Raw genomic sequence first — 26352 nt, forward strand, 5'->3', positions numbered from 1 at the left:
TCTCATTGGAAACGCGAACATAACGAGGAAACGTGCAATGGGGTTCAGTCCAGTCCATCATCTCCGTATTTTTGAGAGCCATGCTCATGTCCACGGAGTTGATGTCGGTCGTCCTCACGCTCATCGTGCCTAGTTGCCACTAGTTGCTCTGCACGTTGGTGAGCACGTTGATGGCGCTGAACCACTGGCGCAGCATGGCGAGGCAGGACTCGGCGTTGAGGCGGCCCAGGCCCAGGATGACGATGCCCGCCCTGCCCGACGCGGCGTGCATCAGCTGCTGCCGGATGCGCCGTGACTTGACGTCCTCCTCGGGCCACGGCCCCTCGTACAGCCGGCCCACCAGCATGCCGCTCGCGTTCTCCAGGAACTGGCCTGCAAGCAAGCAAAGCGAAGCAGTGGCGCTGCAGCCTGTCCACACCCTCGCGGAGGCGGTCAAAGACGCGTTTTGAGCTCCAGAGTCGCTAAATGGGACTCGAACCGAACGTGCGACCCCACCAATGGATTGCTCTCCGAACGAGGAATCCATTGGTGGGGTCACACGCTCGGTTCGAGTCCTTTTTAGCGACTCTGGAGCTCGAAACGCGTGTAGGGTTTTGGCCGCCTCGCCGGCCTTCTGCCTCGCCGTCGCGGACCTCGGCCGCGACTCACCCGTGAAGCACAGGGGCACGAACAGGTTGGCCACGAGGCGGAACACGGCGTTGAAGATCTTGGCGGGCGTGGCGGTGCGCATGGTGACCACCAGCTCGACGGTGACGACGAGCGGCAGGAGGAAGGCGGCGCCCACGACGTGCAGCAGCGGCGTGCGGTAGGCCAGGCGCATGCGCGCGGCGCCGCCCTGCAGCAGCGCGTGCTGCTCGGCCACCTCGCGGAGCAGGGCCTCGCCGCGCGCGCCGCCGCCGACCTGGGCCAGGGCGCGGTACAGCACGCCGCACGAGCCGAACAGGATGTAGGGCAGCGCCAGCATGGCGTAGTACGCCACCACGGCCACCACCAGCACCGCCATCTGAGGACCAACGCGGCGACGCTCGCTCTATGTTCGGTGTTGCCGTCTCACAGTGGATTTGCCAGAAGACCGGTGCAGGTGGTCAAAACTGTAGACGCGTTTTGGGCTCCAGAGTCGCTACACAGGACTCGAACCGAACGTGTGACCCCACCAATAGATTGCTCGTTCGGAGAGTAATCCATTGGTGGGGTCACACGTTCCGTTTGAGCCCCATTTGGTGACTCTGGCGCTCCAAACGTCTAGAGTTTCGTCCGCCCCTTCTGGCCACTGGGCTGCCGACGCCCACCTCCTCCGCCAGCAGCACGTCGTTGCTGGTGTAGGCCCAGCGCGCGCCGTGGCTGCGGAACCAGGCCGTGACGGTGGAGCGCTTCTGCGACGACACGATGGTGAAGGTGCCGAAGCCGAGGTGCAGGCAGGCCGCCCCCGAGTGGAAGCGCGCCACGCGACGCAGCACCTTGGCCGCGCGCGCCAGCATGGCCTGGAAAGCCGCGGGAAAGCCCTCAGTGTCCTGCGTCGGAATCGACGAGTCCTCTCTCTCTTCCTCCCATTGAAAAGTCTGCTGTGGCTGGCACCTTGGTCGCCGCGTCGCCGCGCCACTCCACGTACTCCGCCACCTTGACGATGCTGGCCAGCGCCTGGCTGCACTCGGTCGACGACGACGCGAAGAAGACGACACTCCACATGGCGGCGTACAGCGACGCGATGTGGAGCAGCGGCGTCTGGCGGCCCGACAGTGTGGCGTTGAGGGCCGCGTCCACCACACTGCGCGCCAGGAAGATGGAGTAGGCCGGCAGCAGCCACTGCGCAGTGTGGGCACGCCCGGTGAGACACTCACACGCACCGCACAGTGGGCCAGAAGACCGGTGGAGGCGGCCGAAATGCTGGACGCGTTTTGAGCTCCAGAGTCGCTAAATGGGACTCGAACCGAGCGTGTGACCCCACCAATGGATTGCTCTCCGAACGAGGAATCCATTGGTGGGGTCACACGTTCGGTTCGGGTCCTGTTTAGCGACTCTGGAGCTCGAAACGCGTCCAGTGTTTTGGTCGCCTCCACTGTGCACCGCCAAACACCGCACGGCGCGGCACGGCGTTCCAAGAAGTACCTGGGCGCTGCGGATGTTGATGACCAGGCGCCGCCACCTCGGCAGTGTAGTCGACCGCTCCAGGTCCAACTGCCATTGGTGGAGGAGGCGGCTCAGCTGGCCTTCCATCGCCTTGTCCTTTGGGGTGACGAGTCAGGTTAGTTGAGGTTCAAAGTGCGACACAAAGTGAAGCCACTCTCGCGGGGGTCGGGTTTCGATGTTTGCTGGCTGGACTATGACTGTGAGCGTGGCTATCGTCGCGCAGCGGGAACCCCGACGAGCTAGGAACTAGGGGAGCTGAAATTTGGCGTGCAGCGCGTGGAGGGCATTAACATATTTAATGACGTCACAACAATTCAGCCCTATTGGCCAAACCGCAAGGGAGGGGCAGGGGGGACAGGGACAGACAGACAGCAGACGGACAAAACACACACACAAAACACACACAGTCTAAAGCTCCTACACTAGTAATTGGCCCCGCGCGGTCAACAAATGCTTCGCCAGACGGACAGCGTGGGATAGCGACACTTTTGAACAGTACAGTCGGCTACTTTGTCACCGTAGCCATAGTGAATCACAGTGAATGTCGGTAAAAATTTTGTACATGGTCTACCACAATAAATTTTGAGCATGTGAAAAATTCCGTAAAAAAAAAAACGCGTGTGACAGATTAACTTGTACGCGCAGCGCGCATGCGCCAAAGTGGGTGGGGACTTGGTGGAAAGTTTGTTATTGTTCTCAGTGACTGTTGTGCGCGCGAGTTAGAGAAACCCCGAGCAACTCAAGTGACACGCGTGCCGCCGCCTCACCTGCGGCTTGCCCATTGCCTGTTGCCTTGCCGCTCCACTGCAGGACGTGCAGGACGCACAGGACGCGCAGGACTGCGTGGCGCTGCTCGCGCTTCCGCACTCAAACATTCACGGCGCGCTCGCCACGCGGCACGCTTCCTTCATTATGTAGCGCTCGGCGTGCTCACGCGACACTCGGGGCACGCACGCCGCACGGCCGCGCGGACTCGGCGGTGACCTGAGCGCACGGCGGCGACGGCGGAGAGGCAGACCGCGGCGGCGAGGCGAGGGCTGCAGGCACGCAGCCACGACTCGAGGGGTTAGAGAGGAGAGGCCGACCAGGGGTGTGCAGGCTTGCAGGCTTTGTGAGGTTAGGTTGGGTTAGGATTGTACATGTCACGTCGCCCAAACTGGTGTGGAAGTTTGTGATTGTCAGCACGCAGCTTATTGCACACGGGGTGCCAAAGGAGACAAAAACAAGTTGTCTCATGCGTTTTGTTCATTTGTTTAAGTATCATTTGCGACTGGTTTTCGCCGCAAGTTGCTGGTAACGCGCCATGGAGGGCAAAAGATGCAAACTTTCCGTGTCAGTGTGTCAGTCGCACTGTTTTCATTAAGAGTGTAGGGTCAAGTACATGGGGTGACTGGTGCTGTGGAAGCGCAGGACCCTTGGGACGATCCATGCACTCTAAACAGCTTTCTTTGAAAAATTTATTTTTTTTTCAACAAAATATAGCTAGTTTAAGAAAATAATTTCTTTATCCGCATATCAACCGAGACATCGACCCAAAACTTTTCTTTGTTTTCTTTGTCCACAAATCACTGCTCCAGAGCACAAAACCCACTCAACACTTACACGAGATGAACGTAAACAGCATAATTCCATTTGTTCACTTTACGCCTGACGGTTTTCTTTCAATACACGCCCCAAATTTCAGATAAATCATTAAACAATCATACTTTGCCACCATTCTGCTGTCAAACATGTGTTGTGGTTCATCATTGTGGAATAAAACACACCACTTCTTACACGCAAAACCTGTTTTTTTTTGTCGTTGTTGTTGCTTTTTTGTTTATGCTGGTTCACGGTTGGGCCAGTTTTCTTCGTCAGGACAGTGACCAGACCCTCGGTACAGTCACCTTTCTGGGCCTCGCTCGTCCGTCCCGTTGAGGAATGTCTGTTCTATGGCGCGACCTCGCGCGATTTTATGTGACCACGTGCAGTTTGTCCACAGGTAACGGTCACAATCGACGAACAACTGTGTTCGTTGTCACATCGTGGAGGAGGCCGTCGCGGTGGCGGTCGTATCCTGGACACCCTCAGGATCTTCAGGATCCTCAGGGTCCTCAGGATCGTCAGGATCTCCAGGACCCTCAGGATGTCCAGGACCCTCAAGATCCTCAGGATCCCCAGCACCCTGAGGACCCTCAGGACCCTCAAGATCCTCAGGATCCCCAGGACCCTGAGGATCCTCAGGACCCTCAGAATCCTCAGGACCATCAGGATCCCCAGGAATCCCAGGTCCCTCAAGACTCCCAGGACCCTGAGGCCCCTCAGGCCACGGTGACGTTGCCGAAGGCCACGATGATGTCGTTGAGCGCGACGTAGGAGCCCCAGCCGCAGCCCAGGACGCCGACGGCGAGCGTGGCGGCGTTGGCGAGGTGGCGCCACACGGGCAGGCCGCGCCGCCAGCGGCACGCCCAGTCCAGCAGCGGCGGGAAGATGAGCGCCAGCAGCGTGGACGACACGGACCCCATCAGCGAGATGAAGAGGCCGAGGCGCGGGATGGACTCCGCCAGCAGGACTGCAGACAGTTTCCAATATGAGCGCGTTTGCGCGGCAATGGTCACCGTTCGTTGCAGAGCGACGTACAGGTGAACAGCACGAGCCCCGACCGGAAGGCCAGCTCCGCCGCCACGGGGTGCTTGAGGGGCCGGAAGCGCCTCTCCACGTGCGGCCAGAGGATCTCCACCGGGACGTAGGCCTGGATCGGGTACGACAGCAGGATGCCCACGCAGATGACGACCACCACGACCTGGCAGAGGCTGCGGGACGGTCCAAAAAGCGGTCCATAAAGGTAACATCCTCGCTAACGGTGAGTTCGCAAAATTCAGAAAACAATATTTTGCCAACCCAAGTGACACCATCGTCAAAAGAGGATGCTGAAGTTACATATTTCTTCGAAATACTGAGCAAGTGGGTGGCGTTGGGGAACAATCCCGTGAAGGTGCTCACATGTCCGTCTGCTCGAAGTTGAGGGGGATGAGGGCGCGGATGTCCTCGCCGTACTTGGCGTAGCTGACGCAGCCGATGACGGCGATCTGGGCCGTGATGAAGGCCGAGGACACGTTGAGCACGCCCAGCGGCCGCGAGAAGTCCTCGGGGTGGCGCATCTCGTTGCGCAGCGGCATCGTCTGCACCATTCGCACCACAAAGTCGCATAGATGCCAGGACAATTGGAAAAGTTCATCATTCCATGAAAGGTCCCGGACGCGTTTTGAGCTCCAGAGTCGGTAAATGGGACTCGAACCGAACGTGTGATCCCATCAATGGATTGCTCTCCGAACGAGGAATCCATTGGTGGGGTCACACGTTCGGCTCGAGTCCTATTTACCGACTCTGGACCTCAAAACGCGTCCTGGATTTTGACCGCCTCCGCCGGTCTTCTGGCCCCCACCTCTGCACAGTGGGTCACACCGTCAGACTCGAGACTCACCATGGCTATCGCCTCGAAGCAGTAGAGCGCCGTGCCGAAGAAGAGCGGCAGTCGGCTCCACTCCGCGGCCAGGGTGCGTTCCGACAGCTCGGGGAAGCCGTCACGGCTGCAGATGTACAGGGTGACGAGGACGCCTGCCGCGTGTCACCAAGTGCGTCATTTTTAAGGTTAGGTTAGCTTTTATAGTTAGGCCACAACTCGAATTCAGCGACCCTCCCCTTCAATCCACTCATAAACACTCTCTCTCTCTCTCTCTCTCTCTCTCTCTCTCTCTCTCTCTCTCTCTCTCTCCACACACACACACACACACACACACACACACTAGCAAGCTCAGCAGCAAGACTTTTCCTTGACCAGAAAATCCTTTTCCCCTACAAAGAACCCAACCCAAGCTCGCGAGGGTTGTGGCGGCGGTGACGCACCCGAGTACATGAAGACGTTGGAGACGACGGACACGGGCACCAAGTACTTGAGGGTCCGGACGGAGCACTCCAGCAGGATGGGGGCGAGGCACAGGGCCATGTAGATGTGCACGTCGATGGCCACGATGTATTGGTCCAGGACCTGTCCATGGACAGCAATCGGGGTTTTCCGTTTGGAATGCCAGCAAAATGACAACACTTCCAGATCCCTTTTCACACACACACACACACAAGGACAAACGCGACACAGCATTTTCAATTTAAGAGATTTACCAATATCTTCAAAGGGCACGGGCATTGTCATAAAACAGCTTCTAGGCCAAATTCCTTACAAAATCCCCTTTTATTTTGCATTTAACTGAAGGATCGGTTTCACTCGTGCAGTCAAATCTTGGAATTTTCCGAACACCCTCGACAGAGCCCTGCGGATTTTCGGTCCAGCTGAAGCACGCCCTCTTGCCTGTTTCATGTTGGAGGCGATGAAGACGAAGTACACTGTGCAGAAGCCGAGCTGGGTGAGGACGAGGCAGGCGTTGACGGCCTTGCGCGCGGTCACTGCCCAGCGAGGGAACGCCCCCGGGCCGGCCTCGAAGCTGTACTGCGTGGTGGCCGCGAAGTCGGGGTGCACGGGCAGCCGCAGTCGCTCGGCCGCCACCGCCGACGCGTGCATCTGCAGCCAAACCGGGCCAAACTGTCAATTTGGTTCTCAACCCACGAAACAAATTAAAACTTGTAAATTTTTTATTAGTTTTTCAGTAAGTTTTGTTAAATTTTAAAAATTGAGTTAAATTTGACTAAATTTAAGTATTTTTAGTTAATTTTCATTTGCAAAACAAGCGAAAACAAGTCACTGTCGAATCTGGAACCAGTGTGTCAAAACTTAATTTCGGGCACCTCGCGTCACACTTGACAAGAAACTGAAGCGCTGCATGCCTGTCTAGCGCCTGTGAAGGTGCGGGTAGGCAAGCCCGCCGCACACACCCGTGCTCTTGGCCTAGGGTTGCCTACCCGCTCCTCGTCAGGCGCGCTGCCCGGAGCTTCATGCCGGAGCAAGATGGGTTGCCCGGTCACCAGGCGCGGATGCAGCGAGGACTGTGAGGGGTCCAGTGTGCCGCCCCTGGTGATTGGCTTTACACTGTATCAGACTGTATTTGGTGAGTAACTAGACAGGCTGGGGACATAGTACAAAGAGTCTTAACCTTGCTGTCAAAATTACAATTCGTATCGTAAATTTAGTAAAAAAATGGGCATTTCCTTCACAGACTTCTCCCAAAGAATTTCGCGGGTAATTTTGTTTTCCAGTGTGCTCACCAGTTGGTGCTGCGCGAAGACGCACACCGTGCTCAGGACTGCTAAAAGGGCCGGTCCCAAAATGAGACCGGAGTTTTTGATGGCTTCCCCCATCGCGAAGAAGCCCGCACCCGTATTCGCTTTGACATGGTGGATGAGTGTCTCGATGTATCTGAGCGGGAAAGGAAGCAATTTATTCGTAAATTCGCGACAAAATGAAGAAAGTTTTATCATTCGTAGCAGCAAAGCACGGATGGCGTTGCTGTTGCTTTGGCCAAGCGATTTGAGACTTACGATGTGGGGTGCTTGACAGGAGTCCCAGCGTCTGCTGCGCGGTCATTGCCGTTTCTGGATTCCTGTCTGAAAGGAGCAGTCAGTGAACCGGAGAGCTCCACTTAGCATGTGCGGACCTTACCTTTTGTCGTCCAAATTTGTGGTTTGAAAAAAAAAAAAAAAAAGTTCTGGATAAACACGTGTCATGAAGTACCTTACTAATCCTGGTGGTTTCCTTTCTTGCAGAAGAATCTCTGTTTGTCTTGACTGTTCGTCGTCCGAACGGTCACCGCCATCTTGTGGGGACTTTCTGAAAACAAATCGAATCAACTTTCAAGGAACAGGGCAGAAAAGGAAAAAAGGGCTTTAGCACAGTCAGTACAGTAGTCCTTTCCGAAACAGAAGCACACACAGACACACACACACACACACACACACACACACCTACACGCCACACACACACACACACACACACACACACACACGCACGCACACACACACAGCGGCAGCGTGTCGATTCATTCAGCTGCGATTCATGCGATTGAATCGATTCATTGAGAACATGTTCCTGGAGGCTGGAGGAGGCGACGCCAAGGCGCCGAGGCGCCAAGGCAGTGCGTCAAGGCCTCCTCTCCTCTCCGCCTCCAGAGTCGAAGGTCACCGGGCGTGGCCTGGCCAGGCCTGGCGGGGCCCCCATCAGCAAAGCATCGGCCCGCGCGCTCCGATACTAATTTGCAGCATCACTGATTTCCTGCAGGCTAGTCGGGACAGAGTCGGGATGTAGTCCGGACGCGGACGTCGGATGTGCCTCGTAGATTTTATCTTTCAGTATCGTGTAGGTTTGGGCGTGAAGGACGTCGACAAATTTTCTCGTATGGGGGAACACCACTTTGATACTATATGCCGGATTAGAATAGAAATATCGGAGTTTCTCTCGCGTTTGATGAGGTGAAGAAGTGAGATGGAGATCTTCCAAACGTGACATTTTTCGATTCGGAGCGGTAGCATCTACCAGGTCTTAAAGTCAAATTGCAGCTCTGCAGCAGGTTTTCCTATCAGCGCTTAAAGATAGTATTATCAAGGTTTATTTTGTGTTTTAAATCTGCCAAGTTGCAAAGCATTGCATCAGAAAAGGGGCGGCTAACACGAAATGCTTGTGTTAGTCGTAATCTTGAAAGTTACCGAAAGACCGATCGGGTTTCGTTTTTTAATTGTTCATTTTTTTGGCGGAGGGGGGGGGGCGAGTTCATTTCAGGAACGGAAGGATGTGAAACACATCATCCATCACGAAGGTTTAAGGTGTCGGTTTGACTAGGGCTTGAACCTGCTACTCGTTGAAACTCTCTCCGCCCCTCTCTCCCAAATGACGGTGCCTCGACAAACAGACTCATCTTATCACGGTAACCTTGTTCGTCTAGCTTTTTACAAGGCCCCGCACGATGCTGCGTTGAGGTAAGCTAAGAACAACGAACCACGGGAAAAAATGGACTTAGTGTCAGAAACTTTACGAAATCAAGTGAGGAGAATGCTCACCCTGACAAAGAGATTCCTCACCATTCCTCTTCAGCCGTTTCCTCTTTCAAGATCATTACGATGGATAAAAGCATTTGTTTTCACCCGCCCCTTTTCTGATGCAATGAGTAGTAACTTGGCAGATTAAAAACACAAAATAACCCTTGATATTATTATATTGAAGCGTGCATAGGAAAACCTGTCGCACACGCATTGGGGTCCATTCATTGTACCACTGTAACCATTGTACCATTCATTCAGCAAAGTGGAATTAGCGGTGCATGAGCTGGTGAAAGGTGAAAGGGAACGACATTGACTCGCTGTACTCGAAATGGTGACCGCCACTGGAATTTCCACTGTGCACTCACCAATTTATTCGCTAACTTGTAATCTCTCTAGGACAGCTGCAGGACAGTCCATGACCGTCTAACTCACCGTGGCATGGCTGTTGACGCGCGCGGCCGGCACGGCAGGCACGGCCACCAGGAGTGTTGGGAGAGGCGCTCTGGTTCACTGTCTAGTTCACTGTGGCGGCGCGAGCGCCGGATCGCAGTCCTGGTCTTGGCGCGCTTCGCGCTTCGCGCCAGCCGCACGCCGCACCCAGCCTGCACTAGCGGGCTAGCGTGGTGGGGGAGGATAGCACGAGCCATCTCGTATCCTTCCTCTTACACACACCTCACACATTAAAAAAAAGTCTCCAGTAGCTGTGAACCCGGGTGTCAGTTTGGGGTTTCTGTGAACGATGGGTTGCCTACTCACGCGGCGCACTCTCAACGAATTTCAGTTTTTCGACAGAAAAACAACTTATAGCGCCGGAATGGCCCTCGAAATAGCGTCAGGGGTCTTGACGGAGTGATCCAGCATAGCACACTCAAATTTGGGCCATTTCAAATTTTTTGCCTAAAACGTAAAAAAAACCATACCTTTAGCTTTTTTTTTGACAAAATAGGTTGACCTCCTCCGATTTGTCTAAGATTCGCATGGAACCCTCTTATGGGTCTAAGAAACAGATGCCCGGTGCCCAATGGTCTCTGGCGCATTCTATTGGGTGTGAAAATGACTTTTCCTGTGACAAGTAGAGTAGCAGAAGCTGTGAACGAAGGGTTGCCTACCTAAGCGGCGCATCCTCAAAGCATTCCACTTTTTCGACTGAAAAATGACGTTTAGGGCCGAAATGGCTCTAGAAATAGTGTCAGGGGTCTTGACGGAGTGCTCCAGCACAACATACCCAAATTAGGGCCATTTTAAATTTTTTGCCCAAAACGTGAAAAAACCATGATGTATAGCCTTAGCTTTTTTTCGACGAAAATGGTCGGCCACCTCCGAAATGTCTGAAATTCACATGGAATCCTTCTATGGGTCTAAGAAACAGATTCCCGGTGCCCAATGGTCTCTGACGCATTCTATTGGGTGTGAAAATGACTTTTCCCATGACTGTAATGGAGTTGCAGAAGCTGTGACCGATGGGTTGCCTACCTTAGCGGCGCATCCTCAAAGCATTTCTGTGTCAGTTTTTGGACAGGTTGTGATTGTTCAAAGGAATCAAACTGTACTGAGATTTACTTTTGAATTGCGCCTGTTTTGTTTGTTCTACTATAGCACTTGCAATCTGAGAGGGTATTTGATTGGTTTGCACATTTCTTCAATTCAGTCTGTAATTAACTTTGTACTGTGTATGTGAAATGAACAGGGAAGAATAAATGTGAGATTTCTCATGATTAAATTTCCATAGAATAAAGATTTACTTATTAATACATGCCTCCTAACACATACATAGTAAAAAAAAAGAAAAAAAAATCAGCTTTAAATACAACTTGTACTTTTAATGTACACAACTTATTTTGACTTGCTAACGACCATCACAATCAAACGACTTCAAGCGCTCATTCACTTCATTCGTAGGAAAAAAATGACTCAACTGAACGTAAACAAAAAGACGTTAGTACTTTTTAAAAGCCATAGCACTGGTATTATGCTGGGGATAAGACACTACTGGCTACTACTTCCCCATGAGATCAGATAACAAAATGATAAAAACAGGAAAAAAAAACATTAAACCTTATAATTAAAACAGACAGTATTTTCTAACTTCAATATGGCTTTGGTTACACAGAAAGCTTTGACAACAAAAATTTACAACTCAATCAAATAAATTGCATGTTTGAATATAATACAGATGAAATGACAGGTATGATTTGATGGAACATTATTTACAAAAGAAATGAAAGCTAGCAGAGACATCTAATGTAAGCACACATATTGGCACTTCATTCAATTCACTACTTAAAATCAATTACAACATAAATAAATAATTTTGACAGATTGATACAACTTGAAGATTCTTATGTACAACTACATATACAAAGTTTTATTTGATAAGGAGAGAAAGTAAATGGAATAATGAAATGTACACAGCAGATAAACACAAATATGCCATTTCTGGTAACAATAAGGTTGAGATACCACAAATGAAAGAAAATAGACATCAATGGGACTTGCCCAATTAAATACAATGAATACTAACAAACTGACCTTAGGTCAGAGTACAACACAGAACAACATAAACAAGAGATAAAAAGTGAGATCATTAACCTTATCTCCAGACAGATACTGGGAACATCAGCTAACGGAATGGATAGATGTGGCACCCTTTGAATGCTTAGCCTGGCTAGCATTGGGCAGCACACCTCTCCCTTCACCTCAGGGAAAAACATAACAAATAAATAATACAACATTGTCTCCATCTAAGGTACATACTCACATGCAAAGCCTAGGACAGGTCACACAGAATCTAATTTCAACGAATTTAAAATATTTTATGATAAAATTGAATACCTAACAACAATAATAGATCTGAGAACGCACGCACGCAAATACAATTTTTTATGACTCTGGTTCCTTCTTTACAGTGACATCTCCATTGGTAGTAGCCTCATCTTTACTATTTTTGTCCTCATCTTTATTTTCTTTATCTTTATCTTTGTCCTTTTCCTTCTCTTTGTCTTTTTCCTGTTTCACAGGAGGCACGTAGAAAGGTAGTTCGTATCCTTCAGGCTCAATCATGAGGCCTGCCACATTGCTGAGCACAGAAAGCGAATCCTTTACTGCGTGGTAAATAATATTCTTGATCTGAAGTTTATCTTCATGAGGCGTGTTGGGATCAGACAAGGTGCGAAGCTCTTCAGTAAGATGAAAGGAATGATAGACGTTTTCAGGTGACACAAAGTCCTCAGCAACCTTGATGCAGTTGTGTAGATTTCGAACCTGAAAAATACAAGAGTAAAGAGTTATATACTGCGCTCAAAGTTAGATGTGAGAATGTTGACAGTAATGAAGGCTGAGCAGTATGTCGAACACACCTGATGCGGTGCCCCTGCAGGTACAAAGACAGCGTCTCCAAGGCACTGTACAATGGCATAGCCTTCCACTTGGTACTCCTTGTAGAGACGCTCGCGCAATGGGCCGTCCAGATACCAGCTCTGGTCATGAACAGGGTCATGGTGGATGGAGACAGGTTGCCCTCGCTCCATGGCCACTTTGTTGAGGAGATCCCTGATTTTATCGGCATCTCGAGGGTTGTAGATGTGCCACAGAGCACCTGGTAGTTCACCTCGCTCTCGTACTCTTCTTCGAGTGAGGATGTCACAGCCAGCCTCATCAATAGCACGGTAGGCCTCTGCCAAGAAAGACAGCAAAGTTAGGATACGGTATGAAACATAAAGGAAACTAATAGTAACTTTGAGTCGAAAACACATACCTTTTACATATTCATCGCTGTCAATGTCCTTAGGAATTCCGACGTAAACCATCACATTTACAGCATCCGACACATCAAGGTGTAAGTTGGTTGTTCCCTTGTTGGAGACAGCAGCTGAGCCATATGCTGAGTACATTTTCGGACCCAGATCTGGCCGCACAAAGCAATCAGGTAATCTTGTTGCAAGGTTCAGCCGTCCAGTGCGGTGGGTGTATTCAGAGAGTGGAAGAACCCCCATCAAGTCTGAAAAACGTGTTGGCATATGCTCGGCAAAGTCTTCTCCTAAGAGTCAAACAAAATGCAAAATAAAAATAAATAAAAGAACAAAAAAGAATAAAATAAAAAGAAGCAGCAACAAATGTCTAATTAAGTTCAACAGGTTAAGGTACACACCTGCCGGCCAGTCTTTAAGTTTCAACAGCATCGGATTGCCCTTTTCATCCTTGAGCCGCTTGCTGGTTTGCTCAAAGCCCTCCCAAAACTTCTTCATGGGTTGGTTAGGAACCACAATGCCAGTCAGGCAGTTAACGAGATCATTTCTTTCATCACCAAAGTCATGATTGAATGAGTCGGGATGCCAGAGATTCATATCCAGCATCTTTGAAACATCACTAACTATCACAGGTTGTCCCCGTCTCCATTGATCCTGAAATCAGAACAATGCAGTTGTAATTTTTCATTTGCAATACAAAGAATACTGAATCAAAACTTTGTAAAGGATACTACATACCTGGAATATGCGGTAATTTGAGGGATTCAATGGATCCGTAAGTCTCAGGAGTTTTCCATCACAAAGCCATATGTGTTTCACCTCTGGATATAAGGCTTGACTATCAGTAAGGGTCATTATTCTTAAAGGTAGGTCGGTTCTAATCAGTCCTTCTTTATAACGACGAATGAAGTGCCTCAACTCATTTAGCCCAGACGGTCCAGCTCCGGTTCCAACCTCCTTAGGTCCCTCTTCCTTAGGTGCTACTTGGTTTGAGATCACCTGAAACAAAGACAACCCATGATAAAAATTTTCAAAAAGATCATGTTCTTACACAGGGTAACAGCTTACGATGTAAATAACAAGGATGTAACAAATTTAATGAACAATGCGGTATGCAGAACTTACATCTTTCTCAGACTTATTATCATTCCCTTGCAGAGCTAGGTCAGCAAGCCAGTTGAGAGGTGAGTTCTTGCTTTCATCTGTCTTGCACCCATTCTGTTCAGTTTTGACAATGCCGTTGACAGGCTTCGACTCAGTTAAGACCCGTAGTAAGTCCTAAAAATCGGAAGCACAAAGTAAGCACCCATTCCATACCATGAAGCAACTCAATATGATGTATTCATAGAAGAAAACTTACCTTATTTAATCCATTGGTTGGCTTGACAAAACTGAACGGACATCCGCAGTTCTGGGGAATTCCAAAGAGAGCACGCACTTGGTGCACTCGTTTGGCAAGTTTCATCATTGTATCGGAGGCTATAATTTGAGTAAGCATGAGCTTTGACTGTTCATGAGCTTGTCTATTTGTGCAGAACAGCCATCCTCTAAAATCTCTCTCCTTGTCGCTTCCAGTTTCAGACATTAATTCTGGATCTACAGGAACAGTACACTGCAAGGAAAGAGAAAAAACCGACAGTTTAAGCATCATAATCATCAACAGACTAAACCATGGAACGAAATACGAGTGAAGGGAACGAGCCTCACCTTATAACAATCCAAACAAACAACAAAGCCACACTTGGCACAGGCCCAATGGTAATTAAACAGCGTCGTCTCGCATACATCGCACATCTCCCGAACGCCTTGCACCACGCGTTTCCACGCGATTTTGCCGGCTGGAAGAGAGAAGAAACAGACCAGATTAGACATTGCTCGGATCTTAGGGAAGCGGAGGCTGAGAGGTGCAGGCTGACTACTTACCGTCCCCGACGTGCATGCTTTGTGCCTCTGCTTCTTCCATAAGTAAATCACAGAATTGATCACCAATCTGGGTGAGGAGGAAACGCGACATTTCCACATCCAACCCACCCGGTGGGGTCTCCGGCTGCGCGACCCACAGCCTGAGATCATCCTGCAGAGCACAACGAGCAAAACATGAGCACGTGTATTTAGAGAACACATCACCGGACGGGGCGACGAGACAGCGGCACGTCAACTCACCTCTGAACAGTCTTTGAAGGGGTTCGAGAACCCCGCTATGGCGAGCTGGCCGTTCTTGGTGAAGCGCAGCTTGCGGAAGGCGTAGAAGCGACAGAAGATGTTGGGCATGTTCTTGGACCGCTGGTGCGGGGTCCACCGGCACTCGCGGCACTTGGCCAGCTTGGGCGCCACCTCGAAGCACGCGCCGTCCTGAAGAAAAGACTCGCCGGTCCGCTTCAGTTGCGAGACCGGCGGCTTCTTAAAAAAAGGCTCCCGTGCGCGCTTCGTTTTGCCACCCTCATCTTCCCCGTTTTTTGACTTGGGGCGTCGGCCGCGCTTGCGGCCCTTGGCGCTGGCGGCGCTGGCGCCCTGGTTCGAGTCCCCCGACTGCGCGCCCTTCTTGGTGCTGGCGCTGGTGCTGGTGGTCGTGTTGCTGGCGCCGCTGTCGCTGTCCTTCTCCGTGCCGGACTCCTTGTCGGACTCGGAGCCGCTCTCGGAGTAGGAGCGGACGGTGGCCGTCTTGCGCGCGTGCCGCCGGTTGGCCGCGGCGCTCTTGCGTCCCTTCTTCGGGGTGCGCCTCGGCGGCGGCGACGCCTTCACTTCGGCCTCCGAGCTCGACGAGTGTGCCAGGCCGGGCGGGCCGTCAGGTCCGTGCCCGTTGGCTAAACCGCCCAGCGCGGCCGCGGCCCCGGCCAACCCCGCGGCCAACCCCCCGGACCCGGCGTCCGTTCTTGACGCCTTCCGGGGGGCCTTGGCGTTTGGGTGGGCCTTGTCCTTGTCGGCCTTCTCGTCCTCCTTCTTGTCCTTCTTCTCCTTGGTGCCGCGGTTGATGCTGTTGACGGCCATGGAGCCGATGGGGATGGCGGACACGGGCCTGGTGGCGGGGGGCTGCGCCGGCGTGGCAGTCGCGGCGGCGGTGGTGGCGGGCGTGGGGGTCTTGTTGAGGGGGATGGGGAGCGTGACGCAGCTGCCGCTGCCGACGGTGCCGCTCGTGTCTTCGGCGTCCTCGCCGGAGTGGCGCTGCAGCCACGCCTTCTTCAGCTTGTGCACGCCGCCAGAGGGCGCGGGGGCGGGCGCAGGGGCGGGCGTTGGGGTGGCTGGCTTGAGCGGTGAGGGGGCGGGCGGCGGGGGCGTGGCGGCGGGGGCGGGGGACGCGGTGGCGGGGGGCGGCGTGGGCGATGCGGTGGGCGCGACGTCTCTCAGGGCGGGTGAAAGCACAGGCATGGGCGCGGGCGGGAAGGACGAGGGGCTGGCGCGGCCGGCTGACGGCGGCCTCATCGGACTAGCAGGGGGCGCCCCGAGAGACTGAAAAGGGAGTGGCGACGGCAGAGGTGAAGGTGAAACACTAGGAGCACTGGTAACACTAGCCGCGGGAGGGCCTGCGGGAGGCGCTCCTGGTCCAGGACTGGGTCCAGGACCGGGTCCGGGTCCATGTCCCGGCCCAGGCCCGGGCCCCGTGGACGGCACCCTGATGGGCACGGGCACAGGCACTGGTGGTGGGCTGCGCGTCGTCAGCAACGTGGTGGGCGCGTTGCACTGCAGCGGGTTCGGGCTGTGGCGGTGGCCGCCGGGCAGCGGGCTGGCGCGCGGGCTGTGCTGCGGCTGCATGTGCTGCGGCTGCAGGTGGAGTCCCTGCGCTTGGTGCTGTGCCTGCTGCGCTTGCTGCAGCGGGCTCATCCTGGACGGACTGGCCCGAGTGTGGCCCGGGCTGACGGGACTGGCCCTGGGGTTGCTGGGCGGGCTCATGGGGCTGACGCGGTGCTGCGCCGGCGGCGCCAGCGCCGCCATGGCGCCCACCGCAGGGTGCTGCATGGGCTGGCCCAGGAAGTGCGGCACGCCGAGGCCGTGGCCGAGGCCGTGGCCCAGCATGACGCTCTGGAGGTGGTGCGGCTGCAGGTGCTGCTGGTGCTGCAGCGGCAGCGGGTGCTGCGCGGCCACGCCGTGCGGAGGGTGCGGTGGCAGCAGCGCCGGGTGGTCCAGACGGGGTTTCTTGTTGTCCGCCACCGGCGGCTGGAACGGACTCCGCCGCTTGTTGGGCGAGCTGGGCGGCTGGCTGTGGCTCTTGTCCGACACCAGGTCCAGCGGCTGCGTCTGCACCTGCAGCGGTGACGCGGACGCCGACGACCGCGGGCTGGGCGCGGGCATGGGCAGTCCGGGCGACTGTCCGGGCGTGGAGGCGCCGTGGTGCGGCGTGGGCGGCTTGTGCGCGGGCTGCGACGAGTGCGGGTGGCTGTACTGCGCCGCCTTGTCCGCGGGGATGAAAGCCCTGGGCTCGGACAGCGGCACCGGGAGGGGCTGGTACGGTGACTGCGGCAAGGTGGGCGCCTTGGTGGTGAGCGCGATGGGCTTGGTGTCGCTGGGGCTGGCCGGCCGGCCCATCGCGCCGGGCTCCACGGGCTTGTGCGGCTTGCCGTAGAACGTGGAGGGCGCCGGGCTGGTGGTGGTCTTGTGCCGCGAAATGGGCGCCGGCGACGTGTTGTAGCCCGGCAGGTTCTGGAGCCCAGCCTGCTGCGGCTGCTGCAGGAACGACGTGACGGAGTACGCCGGCCCCGACACGCCGCTCTGCTTGCTGGAGAAGCCGCGCGGTAGCGGCGGCAGCTGCGACAGCGGCTCGGAGGCCTGGCCGGGTTGCCGCCCCGCGGACCCTGACGACAAGGAGGGCGCCGACAGGGGCGAGGCGTGGGGGTGGTTGCCGCCGTGGGCGGCGGGGGAGGGCTGACTAGAAGGCGCGGGTGCCGGCACCCGGTAGGGCAGGGGCGAGCTGGCCGGCGGCCGGGGGCTCTTGGCTTCGTTCTTGACGATGACTGTACCGGCCTTGCTGTCGGCCACCATGCCGTGCTGCTGCTGCTGCTGCCGCTTGGCCGCCAGGGCGTGGTGGTCGTGTAGGCTGAAGCCGGCCGGCGGCAGGTAGTTGGTGCTGTAGCCATACATGGAGAAGTTGGGCTCGGCCTTGGGGAGCCCGGGCAGCATGCCGGGCAGGCCTTGCGGCAGGCTGTGGTGGGCCAGCGAGTGTGGGTGGGCTCCGTGGAGCGCCGACGGACTAGGGGCAGAACCTGGGCCCGACCCCGGGCCGGGGGACGGCCCTTGGCTGGAGGCGCTGGAGGCGGGGCCCGGAGACGCGCGGGGCGGCGCGCCGGACGACGCCGGCTTGCTCTCGTTCTTGACGTCCAGCCGGCCGTGGCCGGGCAGCGTCGTCGCCGCGATGGGCGACCTTCCTCCAGGAGATCTCCTCGGCACCTGCAACGACGCACATGTAGATTTAGACTCCACGAAGCGAGACAACAAGGCGCTAGACAGGCCAAAATTGCACACTCTGAGCCAGGGCGAATCCACACGGTGACTCTCCCACGAGTGCGAGAGAGAGAGACAGACAGGGCGGTACCCACCTTGATGGGGGGCTGCGAGTAGAAGGCAGACGGCCGCGGCGCCTGGTTCATGGGCGCCCTCTGCACCTGCGGCTGCACGGGCTGCACTCTCTGCTGCTCGTGCATCCGCTGCTGCTGCTGCTGCTGCTGTTCATGCAGCCGCCGCGTGTCGGCCGCTATCTGCTGCTGCTGCTGCTGGTGCCGATGCTCCAGTATCCGCCGCTGGTCCTCGTGGATGCGCGCCTGCTGCGCCTGGTGGGCCGCCACCAGAGCCTGCTGGTGCATGATGCTCGTGTGCTGGGCCAGCGACAGGGCCGCCTGTTGGTGGGCCGCCTGAGCCTGCGAACAAGGGACGGGCGTTACTCATCGGACACTCCAGTTCCCCGTCGGCCGTCGGCGTGGAGGTGCACTTCCACGTCCTCCAGGAGTTCTGACACTCGTTCGGCACTACTATCGCGAACCGGCCACGGCCGTTCGGTGGCGGTGATGACCCTCACCTGCAGGCTGGCCAAGGACGGGGCGCCGCTGCTGGGGGAGGACGCCGGCCCGGCGCCCTCCCTCTCCTCTCCGGCGGCTCCGGGGCCGCCAGGGCCGCCGGGGCCTCCGGGCGGGGCGCGGTTGCCCAGCGAGCCGATCCAACCGCGCTCCTGAGCATTCTGCGGGCACACGGCGACAAGGGGCGGTTACGACCACAACCAGAGAGAGCCGGTAATAGAACCAAAATAAACGACAAAATGGAGGGAAGGACAATAACAAAAAATTAATCGAAATGAAAGTGAAAGGGGTCGGGGAGAAACAAAAACAAAATCCAAAAACATCGAAAAAAACAGCTGTCGGCTTCCCAGAGCAGACGAAGAAGACGGGTTAGCGTGAAGAAGTTTGAGGCGTTAGGGTCAGCGGAGACGCTGAGACGAACCGGAGAGAAAGGGACTGAGAGAGGAGAGCCGAGGACTGAAGACGAGTAGTTATTGTGAATTTCTTTTGGAAATTTTAAGAGACAAGTGTGACAGGTGGGAGCGGGGCAAAGACAACGCGCGGGCGGCCCACAGTGGGCCAGAAGACCGGCGGAGGCGGCCAAAACTCCAGACGCGTTTTGAGCTCCACAGTCGCTAAGCAGGACTCGAACTGAACGTGTGACCCCACCAATGGATTGGTCTTCGCACGAGGAATCCATTGGTGGGGTCACACGTTCGGTTCGAGTCCCCTTTAGCGACTCTGGAGCTCAAAACGCGTGTTTTGGCCGCCTCCACCGGCCTGCTGGCCCACTGTGCGGCCTGGGTGGCGGTGTGAGCGTGACGGTGTGGTCGGGGGGGACTGGCGGGACGATCGGGACGCACCTGCTGCTGAGCCAACCGCTGCAGCGACTCCTCGAAGTGCTTGTGCACCGCGCGCTCCGCTGCACGCTGGGCCTCTATCCTCTCGCGCTCCTCAGAGGCTTTCCTCTCTAGCTCGCCTTGCCGCCTCTCCGATTCTTCCCGCTCTCGGGTCTCACGTGCCTGCAGTTCGCGAGCCTGCAGATCCCGCTCCCGCTGCTCCCTCTGCTCCCGTGCTCCCGCTGCTCTCTCTGCTCGCGCTGCTGGTCGCGCTGCTGGTCCTTGCGGGCCTTCTCCTCCCGGTCGCGGTGTTCCCTGCAACAGGCAAGGCGCGGGGTCACGGGGCGAACGAACGGCCGGACAGACAGACAGCACTAGGACGACAGGAGGCTGGAAGAAACAAACGCATATTAGACTACAATAATGGGGACACCAAGTTGAGGCAACTTGAGGCGTCATCGGCCTGCCACGGCCAAGGAAATTATCGGAGGACGATCCCTTGTTTCCCTCCTAGATAAGGAGGGATAGCGTGTGCAAACCCGAGACGCCCAGTTTCCCAGAACTTCAAACAACCTTCGGCCAAAAGCTGCAAACAAAAGTCAATCAAACCTTCGGTATACCAAACCAGACCACACAACACGCGGCATGGAAGAAGTAGACCAGCGAGCAGGAATCGCGAACCGTTTCCGAGTGCAAGTGCGGAGCAGAAACGCAGCGATGCGGGCGCTTCTGAGCATGACTGTACCGTGCCTGGCCGTGCCATGAGCCATGACCACCCACACTCGCGCACACACACTCTCACACTCACTCACACGGACGCTGCCGGAACGGAACGCGCGGCGGAGAAGCGAGAACCGGTTTTCATCCTGTCTGCGCGCCCCTCCGCCCCCCTCCCCTCCGGCCATTTATCTCGGCATGCCGCCTCCCCCCTCCCCTCCCGCCCCCGCTCGGCCCAGTTTCCGTGGCAACGAGGAGCATTCAGCGGCACGGCGCGCGGACCGCTCCAGCGGGGCGGGGAGGGGGGGGGGAGGCACCTGCCTCACGACAGTCGATACGCCGGCCCCGCCCCGCCCCGCCCCGCCCCCCCCGCCGCGCCACGTGACGGGCCGGGCGGTGGCGCCGTCTGTCGACCGGGGCCCGCGGCGGATCAAAACACATAATAACACCGGTGACATCCGCCCGCCCCGCCCCGCCCCGCCCCCGCGCCTGCTTCTGGCGCGGACTGTACACCTGCCGAGTGGCGCACTCGGGCGGGGCGGGGCGGGGCTCCACTCGTAGATTAGCGCCGCGAGCGCTTCCTTCTGGGAACGCCGCCAATGACTGTGACTGCACTGCAACGGCGGCGCCGACCTTTTAAATACCCGCGCGATCGCTATCGCCGCCGCACTCGTCGCGTGTACAGTCGCGGACAAAAGCCCCGGCGGCACGCCGCCCAGACGCGTACAGTCCCAGCCAAGAGCGCTGGCCGCACGGGAGGACGACGCCGACGACGCCGCTCCCCGCGTGCAGCGTGCGTGCAGCGTGCGTGCAGCCGGCTGGGCGGGCAGCGACTTGCCGACCGGACTGTACCCACAAACAAACTCGGTCACGCTCACAGTCGGGCGCGCCGCGCCGCCTACGAGAGTCATTCATCCTAGCGATCCCGAGCCGGGCGGAAAATCCCACACGGCCTTTCCGCCCGCCGCGCCCCGCCCCGCCCCGCCCGCCCGCATCGCGCACGCTGCGCGACCTCTGACCCTGGGCCTCGGCGGGCCGCCCGTCGGGCGCTCTGTATTTACCGCACAGACTCACAAACACACACACAAGAAAGCGCCCGCAGTGAGTGATAACCGTTATCTTGCCGCAAATAGATATACTCCTCCCCCTTTCATTCTCGTCCCAAACAGACAAGACAGGCGGACAGACGCGGCCGGCCGCGGGGTTATCTCCGGCGGCGCGGTGTCTTCACCTTCCGCGTCACGCCGCGCCGCGCCGCGCCCGGCAGCAGGATTACCCCGCCGAGCGTCAAACAAACAAAAGCGGGATTCGGAATCAAGGCGGCGGCGGAGCGGCGGAGGCGCGGCAACTGCGGAGAACGGAGGACGCCGCTTCCTGAATCGTGTTTTGCTCGCGGGCTTATCATCGCAGTGTGGGAGCGAACGGCCGAAGCGCGAAAGGCCGCTTGCCGACCAGCCGACCCGACGGCGACTTTGCACCGTGCTGCCACTACACTGTGCAGCAAGGAGAACGACACGGCAGGCTTTGTCTCGGCCGGGCACCGCGTCGTCCTGGCCTCAGCTGACTTCAAGGTCAACCGTCGGAATGAGAGCAGACCCTCGTGGTCCCCGGTGGACCCGGCGGACAACGGGGAGGAGGGAGGGGGTCCTACTTGACGACGTGCACCGCCACGGCCGGCAGCACGGCGGGGCCGGCAGCACGCCAAGAGGCGGCCAATACATTGTCAACACAGCTGGCCGGCCCAAATTTCAGTCCCGAGCGACGACGGGGCCGCCAACCCATAACCCATGTAGCGTGGCACGCGTAGCACCCACGGCATGTAACTTATAGACCAGCACCCGGTACAGTAGAGCCCGGCTGTCGGGATACCCTCGCCAACATCCCACTCGGAAAACGGCCTTTCGCTTTGGCTTCATCAGAGACGTGTGACAAACGTCCGCCAAAAGCCTTAGAACGTCAACACTTAGTCAAGTGTATCTTGAACAGACAGCCAAGGCAACTTACTAACCATTTAGGGCGACATTTTCCGAAAGGGGAGCACACGAGCGCTTCCAGTGACCCTCCAGTGACGTCGCAGTGGGCCCCTCCCCTCTCGACGTGGGGCACTAAAAGCCAGCCATCGCCTCCCAGACCTCCCAGTTTAGACGGCGATTACCTCCTGCAGTACTACACGGCTTTCGGGGCGTGGCGCGGCGGAGTGGCGTCCGCTGCGTCACGGCGTCACGGCACCCGACGGGCCTCGGCCTGCCTCCACCACTGCTTGGCGTGGCGTGGCGTGGCGTGAGGCATGGCGAGGCCGTGCCGGGGAATCTCTAAAGGACTCTCGAGGCCGCGGGTCGTTCACCCAGGCGGCCGTTATGGGGGGCCAGCGGCCACAGCGCCAACCAGCGGCGCGGTAAGCAAGCGCCAAGCCAGGCAATGGGCGTCGTCGGAGGCACACTCTAATGGTGGTTCGCAACTTTGGAGAGAGCTCCGTGCCTTGCGGGCAGCGCGACCGTCACAGCCAAAAGTCCATCGCCGGGCCCCTCGGCCGGACACACTTGGCGGCCGCGCCTTGGCGAGGTTGGGGTCCATTCCGTGCCTCCACTGTCACCGACAAGCGCGGCGATCCGCCCGGCGGCCTGGCCAGTGTGCCTGGCCAATGTGCCTGGCCTGTCTGTCTCGGGGGACTTTCCGCGCCACTGGCAGCCACTGGCCGCGCACCGTCCCTCCCTCAGCGAGGCGGCAGACGCAACCAGAGGAAAGGAACCAAAAGAAACCGGCGCTCCACTGCGAGAGCGACGAGGATGGAGGCAGAGGACGGTCGGACGGGCCGAGAATAACGTGGCCCCCGCCCCGCCCCGCCCCGCCCCTCCCCTCCCCGCTATCAGACTGTCGGCCCGGCCACGCAGTCACGCACCCAGACGGACGTGCAGACAGGCGGGCTGGCGGGCTGGCGCAGGCCGCGCAGGCTGGCGTGCCGTGCCGCCGGTGCCCCCCCCCCCCCCCGATGCGGATTCGAGCCAAGGTCGACGCGGGGTACAGTCCCGGCGGAAAGCACGCTGCGCACTGGCCACGGCGTTGCTACGCGCACTCTCCAGTCTCCGCCACTCGAAAAGTAAGGCGCGGGATTGCGCCGCCAGTGTGGTGTCGGCGACGTGTCGGCGACGCCGAGGGAATGCGGCACTTGCGGCTGCCCCGCCAAGGACGGCCAGGCGGAGACAGCGAAGCACGCCGAGCCTGGACGGGACGGCCAGTCATGCGCGGCTGGAGAGAACGCGCCGCGGAGGCCGCCGTCCTGGAGTCGCTGGAGCGCCTGGAACGACGGCGACCTCGCGCGGCCGGCGTTGCGTAAGCAGTGGCCTGGCGGCGAGCCTGGCGGGAGCCTGGCGGGGAAGCCCTTGGCTGCAGCTCGGACCGGGGTGCGCGGTACAGGCCGCGTGGAAATGCACCGCGCCATGCAAATCCACGCACGCACTCGCGGCGCTGGAGGTTCAAGGCTGGGCCAGGCTGGCGCGCGCGGGAATGGCGATTGCATCCAGGAACGCGCGCAGGATGATAATTAAAGGCTCACGCCGCAGTGACACCCCTCACAGAGCGGGTACACTGCGAGACACAGACACGCGACGGCGTCGGCCGGGACGCGGGAAACCGTTAAAATCGACACGCCGACCGAATCGATCGCACGCCAGCTCCCCGCAGCAACGCGCGTGCACGCTTTTAGTTCAATCATTGTGTTTTTTTTTTTCGCGTGTTCGGAAGGGAAGGGGGACACCGAGCCGGCGGCGCAATGTCGGTGTTGATGTTCGGAGGGTGGCGGAGGGGTGCACGGTACACGGCGAGCCAAGAGTTTGGGCCGCGCCGGCCGCGACCGAAATAAATTGTTAGCACGAACGGGGAAGTTCTGGTGAGTGGGCTGTGACGCCGTCCCCCTCCCCTCCCCCTCGGCATAACGAGGTGGCCGGGCTCGGCGAGGCGCGGCGCGGCGCGGTGGGGGCCGATTGACGGAACGGAAACCTTTCTCGTGATGAAAATAAAACAGGAAAAGGAGACAAACACGCGCTGCTGCGGCGAAGCACGGCCAAGAGACGCTGTTTGCCTCCAACTCCTCCAACGGGCAGATCTCCCCTCCTCCTCCTGGCCTTGACCACCATTACTGTACTGCGGCGCCGCCTAAGGCCAGCCGGGGTCAGTCCAGCCAGCGACAGGCACGCACTCGGCGGCGCGGCGAAGCGCGGCGAACGGAGAAAGAAATGCACTACTTACATACATGCCGGGCGGGGAGTGGTATGGTAATCCAAAGACACAGAGACACACAGACACACACAGAGCACAGGTCACTGTCACAGCACTGCACTGCACTATACACTTCACTACACTGTAATCCAATGGCGCTGGCGCGGCCGGGGGCGGCTGGGTCGGGCCTCTACACTCACCTGGCGAGGCGGTCCGAGTAGGCGTTGAGATCAGGTTGAGCTAAGATGTGCGGGTAGCCGCCGCGGGCCGCCGCCTTCCAGAGGGCCTCCGCGGACATGCCCGCGGCGGCGGCGGCGGCAGCGTGCGAGTAGCCAGGCGGGCGAGGCCGGGGGCGAGGCCGGGGGGCAGCGCCAGCCCGCCGGCAGGGCCGACGGGCCCCACGGGCGGCGCCGCGTGGCTCGAGGGCGGCGGCGGTCCTCCGCGCGCCCCCGACATGAGCAGGTGGTGCTGCATGCTGTGCACGTGGCGGATGTCCACGTGGTGCGAGGCCTGCGCGGGGTCCCTCCACACGCCCCGGCTGGCCTCGGCGCCAGGTAGCGACCGCGGCTGCAGCAGCCCTCCAGGCCCGGGGCCGTGGGCGGCGTGGGCTGGCCCCTGGCCGTGCGGGGGCCCCTGGCCATGAGGGGTCCCCTGGCCGTGCGGGGCCAGCCCGTGCAGTGGCAGCCCCGCCGTGGTGGCTGTGGTGGCGGCCTCGTCGACGCTCGACCGCGACCCGGATCGCTCCTCGCTGCTGCTGCAGCGCAAGGAGCCTACGCCCGAGTCGGACCGGTCGTCCCGGAGGGCTTCCTTGAGGTCCCTGAGGTTGGCGGCCAGGTTGGGCTCCATCCTGGCTGCGCTGTGCAGACTGTGCGCACTGTGACTGTCATCCTCGCTGGGGCACCGCGACGGTCTCACCGGCTCATCGTCCACGTCGTCCTCCGCGTCCACGCGCTGCGGCTGCAGGTCCGGCGGTGTCGACGGCTTGGTCGACGCCGGCGGCTTGCCTGCGGCTGCTTCGGGTTTGGCAGTGTCGGCCGGCGGCTTGGCGGCGTCGTCGTGTTTCGGCGACGGCACCGGCTTCGCTTCCTGGAGGGCCTTGACTGGCTCCGCCGCGACGGGCGTTGCTTTCACGGCTTCCTCCGGCCGAGGGGACGACCTTTCGGGCGCGACGGGGGACTTGGTGTCCTGGACGGCGGCCTGGACGGCAGCCTCTGGCTGAGGCGCTGTCGGGGACGCAGGCTTCGCAGGCTTCTCCTCCTTGACGACGGCTTCCTCGGCCTTCTCGACGGAAGGTGCTTCCTCGGGCCTACTTCTGCTCCTGCTTCGCTTGGCTTTGCGTCCTCCCTCTTTCCTGCTCTTTTTCTTTTTACTCTTCTTTTTCTTCTTCTTTTGTTCCTTGTCTAGCTCCTCGTCGGTGTCGTCACCGTCCTCTTTCTTGACGTCCTGCTTGTCCTCCTCGGCCTCGTTCTCCTTGTCCTCCTTGTCCTTCTTCGCCTCGACGGTCGGGAAGGGCTCGGTGGGCAAGGGCGACGTCGGTATCCGTTCTGGCGACGCTAGCTGCTTGGGGGTGGCGCACCACTCCCGGTCCGAGGGTTCGTCGTCGGATGGAAGCTGCACGTAGAACTCCAAGTCCGTGTCGGAGCCAGAGTCCCGGTCGGCGTCGGCGGCGGGCTTGTCCGCGACGGGGACTGCGGCGACGCGCGGCACGAGCTGCAGCAGCGGCTCGTCGTCCGAATCAGACGACGGGCTCCTGGCGCGGCGGTG

The 26352-nt window shown here is 58.1% G+C and overlaps 6 protein-coding genes across 8 annotated transcripts in view; all 6 read right to left on the minus strand.

Annotated features, from left to right (window-relative positions):
* Window positions 1-49: 49 nt before the first annotated feature.
* LOC117647455 lies at window positions 50-820 on the minus strand. The gene is made up of 2 exons (XM_034389198.1): window positions 649-820; window positions 50-372 (listed from the first exon to the last, which is right to left on the minus strand). The coding sequence occupies exons 1-2, from the start codon at window positions 818-820 to the stop codon at window positions 140-142; spliced, it is 405 nt and encodes a 134-aa protein (XP_034245089.1). The 3' UTR covers window positions 50-139.
* A 683-nt stretch (window positions 821-1503) lies between these two features.
* On the minus strand, window positions 1504-2952 carry LOC117647456. Its single transcript, XM_034389199.1, has 3 exons — window positions 2895-2952; window positions 2107-2223; window positions 1504-1803 (listed from the first exon to the last, which is right to left on the minus strand). Exons 1-3 carry the CDS (start codon window positions 2907-2909, stop codon window positions 1504-1506), a joined length of 432 nt encoding a protein of 143 aa, XP_034245090.1. The 5' UTR covers window positions 2910-2952.
* A 661-nt stretch (window positions 2953-3613) lies between these two features.
* On the minus strand, window positions 3614-9694 carry LOC117646784 (proton-coupled amino acid transporter-like protein CG1139). 3 transcript variants are annotated; one of them, XM_034387984.1, is made up of 11 exons: window positions 9523-9694; window positions 7790-7885; window positions 7597-7662; window positions 7324-7474; window positions 6473-6682; window positions 6013-6154; window positions 5591-5724; window positions 5110-5288; window positions 4747-4919; window positions 4387-4678; window positions 3614-4341 (listed from the first exon to the last, which is right to left on the minus strand). In XM_034387984.1, the coding sequence occupies exons 1-10, from the start codon at window positions 9528-9530 to the stop codon at window positions 4428-4430; spliced, it is 1410 nt and encodes a 469-aa protein (XP_034243875.1). In that variant the 5' UTR covers window positions 9531-9694; the 3' UTR covers window positions 3614-4341; window positions 4387-4427. The 3 variants fall into 3 exon arrangements, with proteins under 3 accessions (XP_034243875.1, XP_034243874.1, XP_034243876.1); XM_034387983.1 differs by having other exon boundaries at window positions 3614-4678; XM_034387985.1 differs by having other exon boundaries at window positions 3614-4678; window positions 7790-7881; window positions 9523-9685.
* Window positions 9695-10805: 1111 nt separating this feature from the next.
* LOC117646783 (lysine-specific demethylase 3A-like) lies at window positions 10806-16065 on the minus strand. The gene is made up of 10 exons (XM_034387982.1): window positions 15000-16065; window positions 14760-14910; window positions 14544-14674; window positions 14197-14448; window positions 13962-14114; window positions 13575-13835; window positions 13238-13490; window positions 12845-13126; window positions 12447-12763; window positions 10806-12351 (listed from the first exon to the last, which is right to left on the minus strand). Exons 1-10 carry the CDS (start codon window positions 15822-15824, stop codon window positions 11971-11973), a joined length of 3006 nt encoding a protein of 1001 aa, XP_034243873.1. The 5' UTR covers window positions 15825-16065; the 3' UTR covers window positions 10806-11970.
* Window positions 16066-16142: 77 nt separating this feature from the next.
* Window positions 16143-18924, minus strand: LOC117647457 (proline-rich protein 36-like; the record flags this gene model as incomplete). The annotated part of the gene is made up of 3 exons (XM_034389201.1): window positions 18841-18924; window positions 18365-18682; window positions 16143-18215 (listed from the first exon to the last, which is right to left on the minus strand). Coding segments are annotated over exons 2-3 (2337 nt in total), but the record flags the coding sequence as incomplete, so codon positions are not given.
* A 1106-nt stretch (window positions 18925-20030) lies between these two features.
* LOC117647458 (proteoglycan 4-like) overlaps window positions 20031-26352 on the minus strand; it is a 103127-nt gene continuing 96805 nt past the window's right edge. Inside the window, exons 9-11 of the mRNA XM_034389202.1 lie at window positions 25363-26199; window positions 20196-20242; window positions 20031-20046 (exon numbers count right to left, since the gene is read on the minus strand). Coding sequence (XP_034245093.1) covers window positions 20031-20046; window positions 20196-20242; window positions 25363-26199 — 900 coding nt within the window. The remainder of the gene's footprint in view (window positions 20047-20195; window positions 20243-25362; window positions 26200-26352) is intronic.

Source organism: Thrips palmi, unplaced genomic scaffold (genome assembly GCF_012932325.1).
Source record: "Thrips palmi isolate BJ-2018 unplaced genomic scaffold, TpBJ-2018v1 HiC_scaffold_2, whole genome shotgun sequence".
Classification (NCBI taxonomy): domain Eukaryota; kingdom Metazoa; phylum Arthropoda; class Insecta; order Thysanoptera; family Thripidae; genus Thrips; species Thrips palmi.

Bases quoted from the DNA above. Each gene is read 5' to 3' on its own strand.
- LOC117646783 (XM_034387982.1), bottom strand. From the start codon at position 15,824: ATGGCCGTCAACAGCATCAACCGCGGCACCAAGGAGAAGAAGGACAAG. The intron at 14,115-14,196 runs GTAAGTTTTCTT...TCCGATTTTTAG, and splicing joins CAACCAATGGATTAAATAAG to GACTTACTACGGGTCTTAAC. The intron at 13,491-13,574 runs GTATGTAGTATC...TTCTGATTTCAG, and splicing joins CAAATTACCGCATATTCCAG to GATCAATGGAGACGGGGACA.
- LOC117646784 (XM_034387984.1), bottom strand. The intron at 7,475-7,596 runs GTAAGTCTCAAA...TTTCCCGCTCAG, and splicing joins CCTGTCAAGCACCCCACATC to ATACATCGAGACACTCATCC. The intron at 6,155-6,472 runs GCAAGAGGGCGT...GTCCATGGACAG, and splicing joins TCGCCTCCAACATGAAACAG to GTCCTGGACCAATACATCGT.
- LOC117647455 (XM_034389198.1), bottom strand. From the start codon at position 820: ATGCGCCTGGCCTACCGCACGCCGCTGCTGCACGTCGTGGGCGCCGCC. The intron at 373-648 runs GTGAGTCGCGGC...GCTTGCTTGCAG, and splicing joins CGTGCCCCTGTGCTTCACGG to GCCAGTTCCTGGAGAACGCG.
- LOC117647456 (XM_034389199.1), bottom strand. The intron at 1,804-2,106 runs GTACTTCTTGGA...CACACTGCGCAG, and splicing joins TCAACATCCGCAGCGCCCAG to TGGCTGCTGCCGGCCTACTC.